General features: G+C 55.9%; 1 protein-coding gene across 2 annotated transcripts; it reads left to right on the forward strand.

Annotated features, from left to right (window-relative positions):
* The first annotated feature begins 1,514 nt into the window (after window positions 1-1,514).
* Palm3 (paralemmin 3) lies at window positions 1,515-10,018 on the forward strand. Of its 2 annotated transcripts, XM_015986605.3 has the most exons (8): window positions 1,515-1,792; window positions 4,327-4,375; window positions 6,062-6,142; window positions 6,600-6,742; window positions 6,850-6,934; window positions 7,873-7,918; window positions 8,042-9,372; window positions 9,463-10,018. In XM_015986605.3, exons 1-8 carry the CDS (start codon window positions 1,746-1,748, stop codon window positions 9,778-9,780), a joined length of 2,100 nt encoding a protein of 699 aa, XP_015842091.3. In that variant the 5' UTR covers window positions 1,515-1,745; the 3' UTR covers window positions 9,781-10,018. The 2 variants fall into 2 exon arrangements, with proteins under 2 accessions (XP_015842091.3, XP_006993142.3); XM_006993080.4 differs by having other exon boundaries at window positions 8,042-10,018.
* The last annotated feature ends 412 nt before the right edge of the window (window positions 10,019-10,430 follow it).

Consider the following 10,430-nt stretch of genomic DNA (forward strand, 5'->3'; position numbering starts at 1 on the left):
TCTATAGTATTTGTCCTTTTTTTTTATTGTAAAAACAATTTTATATACAACTGCAGGAGAAATAATACACAGATAACCTGAACATAAAAACTGGCTATAACTTAAAATTCCAGGGTTATTTTAAACAGTAAAATATTTTCTCTGTAGAAAATAGTATAAATGATAACGTTTTCCAATAAGCCCTTTTAAGCCAAATGACAGCTGAATTATACATATAAATATTGATTAGATTCTGGGATACAGAAGAAACCTGTCTTCATCTGTTCAGAGAGCTATGTTTTACTTAAGTTGTGGAAGTGAGATTCCTATTCATCTTCCCCTTCACTATTTGATTTACGGCAGACATTTTTCTATAGGCTAATCCATAATCTAAAAAGATTTTAGCCTCCCCTCCTGAAAGTACGGCCAGCATTTTCTTTCATCAGCTTGATAGAGTACAAATTCTTATCCTAATAGTGAAATGTTTCACTGAAGCTTGCCCAGTAATTGAGTAAAACCAAAACTCATTATAAGCCACAGTCATTCTAGGGTCCCCCCTGCTATGTAGCCTCCCTGGTTCTGTGGGTTGCAGTCTGATTGTTCTTTGATTTATACCTAGTATCCACTTATGAGTGAGTACATACCATGTTTGTCTTTCTGAGTCTGGGTTACCTCACTCAGGATGATATTTTCTAGTTCCATCCATTTGCCAGGCTGGTTTTTAAGCCATTCTGTAACCCAGGTAAGGCTTGACCTTGCCATTCTCCTAACTCAGCCTCCCTAGTAGTGGGATCCCAAGTCAGGCCACCTGCCTGGCTGAGTTCAATCAAACCATAGACGGTGGGACACAGGAGATCCCAGCCCTTGTGGACAGCCCCTAGCCAGCATTGTGGAGCATGTGTACGCAGAAGATCTCCATTTTACATGCCAAGGGTGCGCATGGAGCCCTGAAGCGGTCAGGACTGGAAAGGCTTGGATGTGGGTGAGCATACCACTCAGCCTGGCGGAGAGGGTCTTTGCTCAGAGTTCCTCTGAAACGCCTAGGGGAAAGAGACCAGGGCCACTCTCACAAGGTGAGGAGCAAACTTGGTCTGAGTGTGTTGGTCTGACATTGCAGCACCCAAGAGTTCAAAGGGAAGGCGTCCTCAGGAGTGAGTTGGAGGTCATCTCCCTGTCCTTTCTCATTTCTACCCTCACCTCTAAACGTTGTATAAATACAACGAGGTCTTCTGATCTGCAGGCCTTTTGAATTTATTCTCCCTTTTCACAGCGAGGCAAACTGAGGCCTTGAAACCTGATGCCAGTTGTCCACCATGACCCTCATCCCGGGCTTCTTGGTTGCTATGGTCTCCAGAAGCTGAGTCAGAGAGCTCTCCCTCCCGCCTGCTCCAAGGTCCTAGAAGGGAGGCAGTGACCCTGGGTTTTTACTAAAACGTTCATGTCTGAGTGCCCATCGCAGGCGTGGGTCCCCGGGCGGCCGCGGGTCAGTGCTTGGCCGCTCTCCCCCACCTGCTGGAGCACCGGCGTGGCTGCGCGCGTGTGAACTGGGAAGCAGCCGAGTGCAGCGCGGAGGCCGGAGGCTGGTAAATAATTCATCCTGAGAAGTTGATAGGGCTCCCTACACTGCCCCAGCCCCAGCCGGGCCGCGCCTCCCGCCCAAACCAGCCGGACCTGCTCTCCCGCTCCGCCCCGCAGCCCCCTCCCACCAGCCAGGGCCCAGACTGCGAGCTTCGGCTCACACCGCGCGCGAGGGCTACTGGGCAGAGATGGCCCTGCAGACCCCGGTACTGTCCCCGGCCACAGCCACACCCATGTAAGTGTCTGGGGTGGGGACGGATGGGCAGAGTGGAAAGGCTGGGGGGTGGGCGCCGGCCTACCCTGGGAGCCCCAGCTGGCCTCTCCTAAGGGAGCCTGGGGAGAACGTGGAGTGGCCAAGCCCGGGCTCCTTGAGAACCACTTCCCCAGAGAGCTGGGCCTGCTGCAAAGTTAGGGGCCAGAGAATGTCGGGGTACACGAATGTGCCGCCGAACGCCCAAGTTTGCAGAATGAGCGAGAATGCTGGAGTCCAGGAAGGGAGGAAGCGAGCGCTCCAGCTTCCAAAGACTGGCAAAGTCGCAGCCAGGCAGTGGCCACCTCTCTGCGCCTTTTTGGGACTAAGCAGGTTGTGGCTGAGGCGCGACCCCGGAGCTGGCGATGAGCACTGTGGAGGAAGGTTCGGGAGCTCGCCTTAGCTGAGGGCTTTTCAAATGAGAGAAGCTTGGTTCAGTCGCCAGCTCTTGCCTCGTGTGCGTCTGGTCCATCCCTAGCAGCGAGCGGGGCTCCCAGGGGTTATAGAAACTTCCAGAAAGAGGCTTCCCTCCACCTGGGACCCCAATTCTGTCCTTCACTCTCCTGTGCCCTCCATTGCATTATTTACCAAGTACAAACCTGGTTGCTTAGCAACGGGAACCCGATCCCCCCCCCAAGGAAGAGTTAGGGAGATAGCATCTTAGGAGGGGGACTGCGAGGGGACTTCAGCCCTCCCCCAGGGACACCTGACAGGCGACCTTCAGCCCCTGCCCCGGTGGAAGTCCTCACCTCTAGGTGGGTCTCTGGAGGCCCTGAACCCCAAACTGTGTGTTGCCAGCACCAAGGGAGAATTGCTTCACATTTGCCTTCCGACTTTGGACAAGTCTTGTGCTGTGAGTGTGTGTGGGTGCATTGTGTGAGTGCATCTTGTGTGAGTATATGTGTGTAAGAATGTGTGTGCATATGAGTGTGTGCAAGAGTGTGAGAGTATGTGTATGTGTGCATGTTTGTGTGCATGTTTGACTATGTGAGTGTGTGTGTAAGAGTGTGTGTGTGTGTGTGTGTGTACAAGGTTGTGAGAGTAAGGGTATGTGTGCATGTTTGCACGTGTGTGGACAGAGGACAACCTTGTGTGGTCTTTGACTCACCTTGAGACAGGCTTTTGTTCCTGCTGCAGCATACACCAGGCTATCCTGCTGCAGCATACACCAGGCTACCCTGCTGCAGCATACACCAGGCTATCCTGCTGCAGCAGGGCTGAGAGCACAGGTTTAAGCTGGTTCTGAGCATCAGCTCACTGGCCATTGTCGCCAGCCTTGGACAAGTCCTTTTGCTACCCTGAGAGGCTCAGTTTCCCCTTTGGTAAATGGGACTGTCGCACTGTTTGCCACACGGGATCTCGGGGAAGAGAGAGTGTTTCTACAGACAGGGCTTTTCAAAGCCCGATGGGCACGTGGCTGTGGCTACGTTGGCCCGGTCTGTTCTTAGCTGGAATGTCAGCTGGGAGAGTGGACTGCAGCCAGCCGGGGTGGGGGTGGAGCCTGAGCGAGGTGGCTGTGGTTCAGCGGAAGCCCTGCAGGGCACTTAGGACACTATAAATAGCACTGTTATGTCTTCAGGGTGTGGCGGGAGGATCTGAGCGGACTTGGCTGGAATGTGGACAGTGGCGCTGGGATTCTCTCCCCCATGTGCTAGGATTTAAATTAATAAACACTAAGATCTTTGTGCCCACCCTGTCTGGCCTGGAGGAAGGCAGGCTGGGAGATCCCGTCTCTGCCCCTCGGCTGAAGTGGGGCTAACACAGCCCCACACCTGTGATGCTCAGTGACCATGTTATTTTGACAATGCCTGTCCCCTAAATGAAGATCCAGGGGCCCCCTGGGGGTGGGGAGCAGGATGCTGACACATTCCAGTTAGAACAAGAGTGGGGAAAAATCAGGTTAAACCGTAAACCTCAAATCCCCCTCCTTGAAGCTCAAAGTCCACAGCTAGGCAGGATGGCCCAGTGACCCTTGCCCCCAGCAGGAAGGGGGTAGACAAGTGGAAAGGAGACAGCCTGGGAGTTACCATGGTAATGGTTTAATGGTCACTTCTCTCCCCCACATTCCCTCATACCGCACCCCCTGGTGCTTAAGGGTGGGAGCTAAGGTTCAGAGAAGGCGTGGGACTAGCAAGAGACACACAGCATATTTGGAGGCCGGCAGAACTTGAGAGTCTGTGGGAGCCTGTAATAGTTATTACAGCTGAGTATAAATTGTATGAAGTGTGGAAATTGCTTAGATTGCTCTCTTGCACGATTGGGGTCATGCTGTCTCTGCCCGTTTCACAGCTGAGACTGAGAAAGATGCTGTGAAACTCTCCTTGAGCTTGATGGTTGTGGCCTCCCATTCCCACACTCGTCATTTCCCAGGCTCTTCCCTGGTGGAGAGGGGGAAACAGAGGCACTGGGCTCTCTCTTGGCAGCCCAGGGTTCTTAATTAGGAAAGGACCTTTAGGAGCTCGCCTGCTGAGGGCCGGGGTCCCTAGGAAACGCCCCTCAGCTCCCCATTCCCCCCGCAGGGTCATGGCGGAGAGCGCCCTCTATCGGCAGCGACTGGAGGTCATCGCTGTAAGTGCCCCACTCCCAGAACCCTGAGAATCCCAGGAGTTGTTCAGGCTTCCTCTTGCCCTGCTCCATCAGAGTAGGGCATGTTTACCCCAAAGGGAGCGAGTCTGGATCTGTGAAGAATTGAGCTGCACGTTCCCGTCCTGTCCAGGACACGCCTCAGGCAGCTCCTGTGCCTGGTCCCTGTCACTGGTTGAATGGAGGGTGTCATTTGGGACGCCCAGAAACACCTCCTCCGGAGCCACTCACACGCCTCGCCTCTTAGGTCTCCATATATGGCACCCCACCTTTGGAGTCCCTCCTTAGGGAACCCCACCCTCTGCGCGCTGTCCCTTCAGTGCTCTCACTCCGTGACGCTAATCCACCCGTGTGCCTCCTACCTCAGCTCTGACTGACAGCGCTCCGTGCGCCCCTTCCTCACTAGCCTGTTTCTGGACCTCGGTTCTCTGCACTCATTTTTGCACTCCGTATTTCTGACCACCACTGTGCACCTCTAGTCTCCAAGCCAACTCTGCACTCCATATTTCTGCACCCCACATTTCAGAACCCTTTCTAAAACCTGTTTCTCTATCTCATCCCTGAACCCTGACCTCTAAATTGTGTCTCTGCTCCATTTTTCTGGCTTCCACTCGGCACTCCATCTTTCTGTACTTCATCTCAGACTTCTACCTCTTAGCACCCCAACTCTCTGTAGCCCACTTCTGCACCTCAACCCTGGAGCCCCTCTGTACCCCAAGTCTCTGGTCACCTGTGTACCCTCCATTTTTCTAATCCTTCCTTTTGTATTCCACCTTACTGACTTCCCCACCTCATCCACCCCCATTTTTCTGGACCCGACTCCTCAGCACCCCAACTTTAAGTGGCCCATGGGTGCTTTGCACTAACCTCGTTCATGTCTCTGTTTTTTTGTTTTTTGTTTTGTTTTTTGTTTTTTCGAGACAGGGTTTCTCTGTGTAGCTTTGCGCCTTTCCTGGAACTCACTTTGGTAGCCCAGGCTGGCCTCGAACTCACAAAGATCCGCCTGGCTCTGCCTTCCGAGTGCTGGGATTAAAGGCGTGCGCCACCACCGCCGGCTGTCGTTCATGTCTCTGAACACAACATGCACCCCGCATTTCCATCTTTGTACCCTCTCTCTGCTCCCACCTCTATCTACGCCTGAGTCTCTCTGGATGTCTACCCCTGCACCCCCATTTTGACCTCCATCTCACTAGCACGTTCCCTACATCTAGACCCACATGTCTTTGAACCCTTTCACCCTCCTTTTAAAGAATTTATTGTCGCAGGGTCTCTGTGGCCCAAAGTAGCCTCCAAGTTACTGCTCCCTTTGTAGTCCAGGCGGGCATGGAACTCAGGGAGACCATCCTACTCCTGCCTCCTGAGTCTTGGGGCTACAAAGGTGTGCCCCTCGTCTGGCCATCCTCCCCATCCCAGAGCCCGAAACCCTAGTCCCCATTCCTAAGCCCCGCCCCGCCCCCATCTTTGGACCACCATTGGGCGTGCGCCCGGCCTCCGCAGCATCAGGGCGCGGCCGCCCGGTCCCGCCCCGCCCCGCCCCGCCCCTCCCGCTGCTGAGTCAGCGCTCTGCGGCCCCCGCCCGCGGGAGGACGCCCCGGGAGTCCCGGGAGCCCCGAGGAGGCGGGCGAAGGGCGGCACCGGGCCCGCCCGCAGCTCTGGGTCGTGTGTGCGCAGGAGAAGCGGCGGCTGCAGGAGGAGATCGGCGCTGCGCGTCGCGAGCTGGAGGAGGAGAAACTCCGCGTGGAGCGGCTCAAGGTTGGCGACTCCCGTCCAGCCCCGGCGGTGAAGTGGGGTTATCTTTGTGAGGCCGGCTGAGAGACAATAGGAACCTCTGTCCAATTTGGGGAGGGGGAGATGGAGAGGAGGCGGGCGAAAGGTAGCCATGGAGACAGCCGCCCCACTCTGGAAGAGTGTGGGGAAGGTGGAGGGCTTCTCCCGGTTTGGCGGTGATGGAGGAGACTTAGGCCAACGCTGGCGTGGAGAGGGGCGCATTGGGAGGTCTTTCTGGCTTGGCAGGACCAGTGGACTGAGCAGGCTGGAAGGATGATGGTTGTACGCCTCTGCTTGGGAAGGATGCTTGCTTGCATGGTGTTGGGGGACCAGATATGGGCATGTCTCCCAGCCTGATGGATGTGCCCTCTGGGCGTTTGCAAGCAATGGGTGGGGAGGCAGGCTTCCCGTGGCTAGCTCCGGACTCTCTTCCCATGTCCAGAGGAAATCTCTTCGAGAACGTTGGCTCATGGATGGCGCGGCTGAAGGGCCAGAGCGGCCGGAGGACCTGGCCTCCAAGGACCCACAGTCGCCTGAGGGACAGGCCCAGGCTCGAATTCGTAACCTGGAAGACAGCTTGTTTTCGTGAGTCGGGAATGCCTGCTTTTGAGCCATGCCCCAGCCTTTGACAGCCCCCAGAAATGGAGCAGGTTTAGTCCGGCCCGCTTCCAGCAGCCCCCTCTCTCCCTCAGACTCCAGTCACAGCTGCAGCTGTTGCAAAGTGCGTCCACAGGTGCCCAACACAGACCTGCTGGCAGGCCCTCCTGGCGCAGAGAGGTGAGCAGGGGCTGGGAGGGGTGGAGAGGGGGGTGTGGTCAGCAGCGTTAGACCGGGACTCCGCAGAGGTGTGCTCTCTCAGAGGCAGCCTCTGCCTTGGTGTGCAGTCAAACCCAGTGTTACTTTGCTGTGTTCTGGTGCAGGTTGGTTTTTCTTGTCTAGACCTTAGTTTCTTTATCCCTAAAACGGGAACACCAACTCAGAAGTGCCTTTAGGAGGGGCCAGTGAAATTATAATTTAGAACTCACTGTCTTCCTGCTTCAGCTTTGCCAGTGGCAGGATTACAGGCGTCCACCTCCATGCCTTGACCACAAAGGGAGTTTGTGTGAGTGCAGATGTGTGCAGCTGCCCCCGGCCTTTCTTCATCTCTCCCCGTCACTCCATGCTGTCACACTGTCTCTTTCCTATTCCCTTTTTCCGTGTCTAGATCACGGGCAGTGCTGTTCCTGTTCCTTATCCTGGAACAACGGTCTCCAACTCAGCACTCTGGACAGAGCATACCCCACCCCGCACACCTCCAGAAGCCACGCCCAGGCTTGTCTCTACACGAAACACTGGAACCCCCCACACCTCCCACACACACCCCCCCCCCACCTCTCCCGGCTTCTTCCCATCGCTGCTTCTTTCTCTCCCCTTCCAATGTGCAAACACTGTGTATTTATTGGTTGTTCTGTTTATCACTTCCCTCTTCCCGTCTGATTGCATCAGGTCTCTTCAGGCTGGGGATATGGCTCAGCTGTACTACACTGACCTTGTGTGCGCCAAGGCCCTGATTCTATACCAGCACTTCCTCCCTCTCCCCAAATCCTTTGTCTAGGACGACCTCAGAAGCTGGCCAAGGAAGCGTTAACATAGTATTGGTTAAGCAGGTAGAGTACAAACATGCCTGGGTGGCAGAAACCAGGGCCCGTTTGACCTTGTCTCTATTCCATTTGCAGGGGCCTCGTCCTCTCTCTCAGCCCACCATGGAGGCAGGTCCTGCAGGCAAGTATTGGAATCCCAAGGTCTGGGGTACAGTTCACTTGACCCAAAAGAATCTGGGGTGAGGGTCCTCTTCGTCCCGCATCGTCCTGACCTCCCTGCCCTTCCCTCCTTTGGTTCCCCCAGGCCTCACTGATGTGGACAAGAGAACTTCCCTGCCAGCTGGTCCGGTGGGCATGTCCCCTGAGTCCTCCTCTGATCCCAGGGAGGAGCTCACTGAGGTTCTGCCAGCCTTGAGGCCATCCCCTGAGGCCACAGGGGCCTCTTCAGAAGCCAACGGCCCCTGCCCGGAGCATAGCCCCCTCCCAGAGCAGCTGAGCCGAGGGGCGGCGAGTGTCACTAAGGCCAAAGGAGATGAGGTGGTAGAGGTGGATTGGGATGGGCTTCGGGCCACTGAGAACAGTGCCACAGACCCCACGGGCGTGGAGCTGGAGGCTAAGGTGGAAGAGGTGGTCCTCGAGGCCATCGGGGCTAGGCAGGGCACCAGCAGCCCTGAGCTCCCCACTTGGGTGAAGGAGGGCAGGGGTGTGGTGGAGGTGGTCTGGGAGGGGCTGGGAGGCAGTGATCCCGATGTCACAGGGGAGTCAGGCAGGAGTCATGCAGAGGCCGCACAAATCAGTCCCCCAAGGCTCCAGGAGCAGGTTGAGGCGGAAATTTCCAGGAAAGAGGAAGGTGCTTCTAGAGACAGTCCTGAGGGTGCCGGGCAGGGGGACCCTGGAGGAGAGGAAGGGTCCTTCATTTGGGTGGAGAGAGTAGCCCTCAGTGAAGACTGGGAGGAGCTCTTGATGGAGGGCTTGGAAGCACCCCCAGGGGCGGGCTGTGTGGGAGGACCCGAGGCTTTGATGGGAGCACAGACCAGAGGGAGTGAAGCGTCCTGGGAGGTGGAGAGGAGAGAAGTGGAGAGATCAGAGGGCATGGAAGAAAGGCCAACGGCAGAAAAGCTCGGGGTAGAGCGGGGTGGGGCCCCTGAGGTGCCAGAGCCCGCCCAGGGAAGAGAGGAGAGCCAGGCAGAAGAGGAGGCGGGGGAAGGCAGCCAGGGCCCTTTGCGGGCAGAGAGAGCAACAGAGGAGGAACAGTGGGCCGTGAAAGGGAAGGAGGGTGAAGAGCCACTGGAAGTGAAAACAGGAGGTGAGGAAGAGCCAGACACCACGGAGAAGCCACTGGTGGCAGAGAAAAACACAGAGGGTCCACTGGAGCCACCAGAGGAGGAGAGGGACGGCGGAAGCTCATTGGACAGAGAGTCAAAAACAAGCGAGAAACTATTGGAAGGAGAGCCAGGAGGTGAGAGCTCATTGGATGAAGAAACTAAAGGAAGCGAGAAACCATTGGAAGGAGAGCCAGGAGGCGAGAACTCATTGGATGAAGAAACTAAAGGAAGCGAGAAACTATTGGAAGGAGAGCCAGGAGGCGGTGAACCATCAGCAGAGGCAGAGAAGACCCCAGGCGCCAAGGAGGAGGTGAGTCCGGGAGAGCAAGGCAAATCCAATGAAGGAGCAGAGTTTCGGGTGGAGGACGCCAGCCAGCCAGGGACCCCTCTTTGTGTCCAGGAGGAGCCCACGTCAGAGGAGCAAGGACTGCAGAGCCTGGAGAAGCAAGAAGGACCAGTGGAAGAGACAGCCAGGGAGCCTCAGCGCTGTGCTGAGAGTGAGGGTCCTCCCGGCGATGCCACCCCGCTCTTGTCAGAGACCCCAGCCCCGGAGCAGCCTGTGGAAGGCCAGCCACTGCTCCATCAGGAGGTGTCCAGCACCAACCCTGGTGACCACCCTGCACCTACCTATGCACCTGCCCGGCAGCTTGAGGTAGCTGAGGCCAAAGAGGCTGGTGGCCCCAAGCAAAAGACGTGCCAGTGTTGTGTGGTCATGTGAGCCGACACCGGCCGCCCAGCATCCTTTTCCTCTCACAGCTACCTCGCTGCCTGGCATCCAGCAGAAGGTCCCAGGCACAGACAGGGTACCACAGGACTGGCAGTGGCACCCAGGAGCCAGCAGGTCCTGTGTTTATCCACACCTGGGCTTTTAGATTCCCTGCCCACTGCCCGTGGCCCTGACTCCCTTCTGCAATGAAGCCTTTATACTTGAAAATTAAATGTTAAGGCAATCTGGCAGTCTGACTGTGTGTCGTTTTTTTTTGGTTTGGTTTGGTTTTTGTTTTTGTTTTTCAAGGCAGGGTTTCTTTGTGTAGCCCTAGCTGTCCTGGAACTCACTCTGTAGACCAGGCTAGCCTTGAACTCAGAGATCCATCTGCTTCTGCCTCCCAATTGCTGGGATTAAAGGCATGCGCCACCACTGCCTGGCTTATTTATTTATTTTTATATTATGTGAGTGTTTTGCCTCGGTCTGAGTAACCATGTGTGTGCAGTGCTCACTAAGGCCACAAGAGGGCATTGGGTTCCCTAGAATGAGTTGTAGGTGATTCTGAGCTACCCTGTGGGCGCTGGGAACTGAACCTGGGTCCTCTGCAAGGGCAGGGAACCGGGCTGTGGTCTTCTGCGTGCAAACAAGGGCTCCTAACTGCT

This window comes from Peromyscus maniculatus, chromosome 5 (genome assembly GCF_049852395.1).
Source record: "Peromyscus maniculatus bairdii isolate BWxNUB_F1_BW_parent chromosome 5, HU_Pman_BW_mat_3.1, whole genome shotgun sequence".
Classification (NCBI taxonomy): domain Eukaryota; kingdom Metazoa; phylum Chordata; class Mammalia; order Rodentia; family Cricetidae; genus Peromyscus; species Peromyscus maniculatus.

What these genes read in the sequence shown, in the direction of transcription:
- Palm3 (XM_006993080.4), top strand. Translation starts at nt 1,746, where the DNA reads ATGGCCCTGCAGACCCCGGTACTGTCCCCGGCCACAGCCACACCCAT. An exon ending in CCGGCCACAGCCACACCCAT is followed by an intron (nt 1,793 to 4,326) that starts GTAAGTGTCTGG and finishes TTCCCCCCGCAG; the next exon opens with GGTCATGGCGGAGAGCGCCC. An exon ending in AGCGACTGGAGGTCATCGCT is followed by an intron (nt 4,376 to 6,061) that starts GTAAGTGCCCCA and finishes GTGTGTGCGCAG; the next exon opens with GAGAAGCGGCGGCTGCAGGA.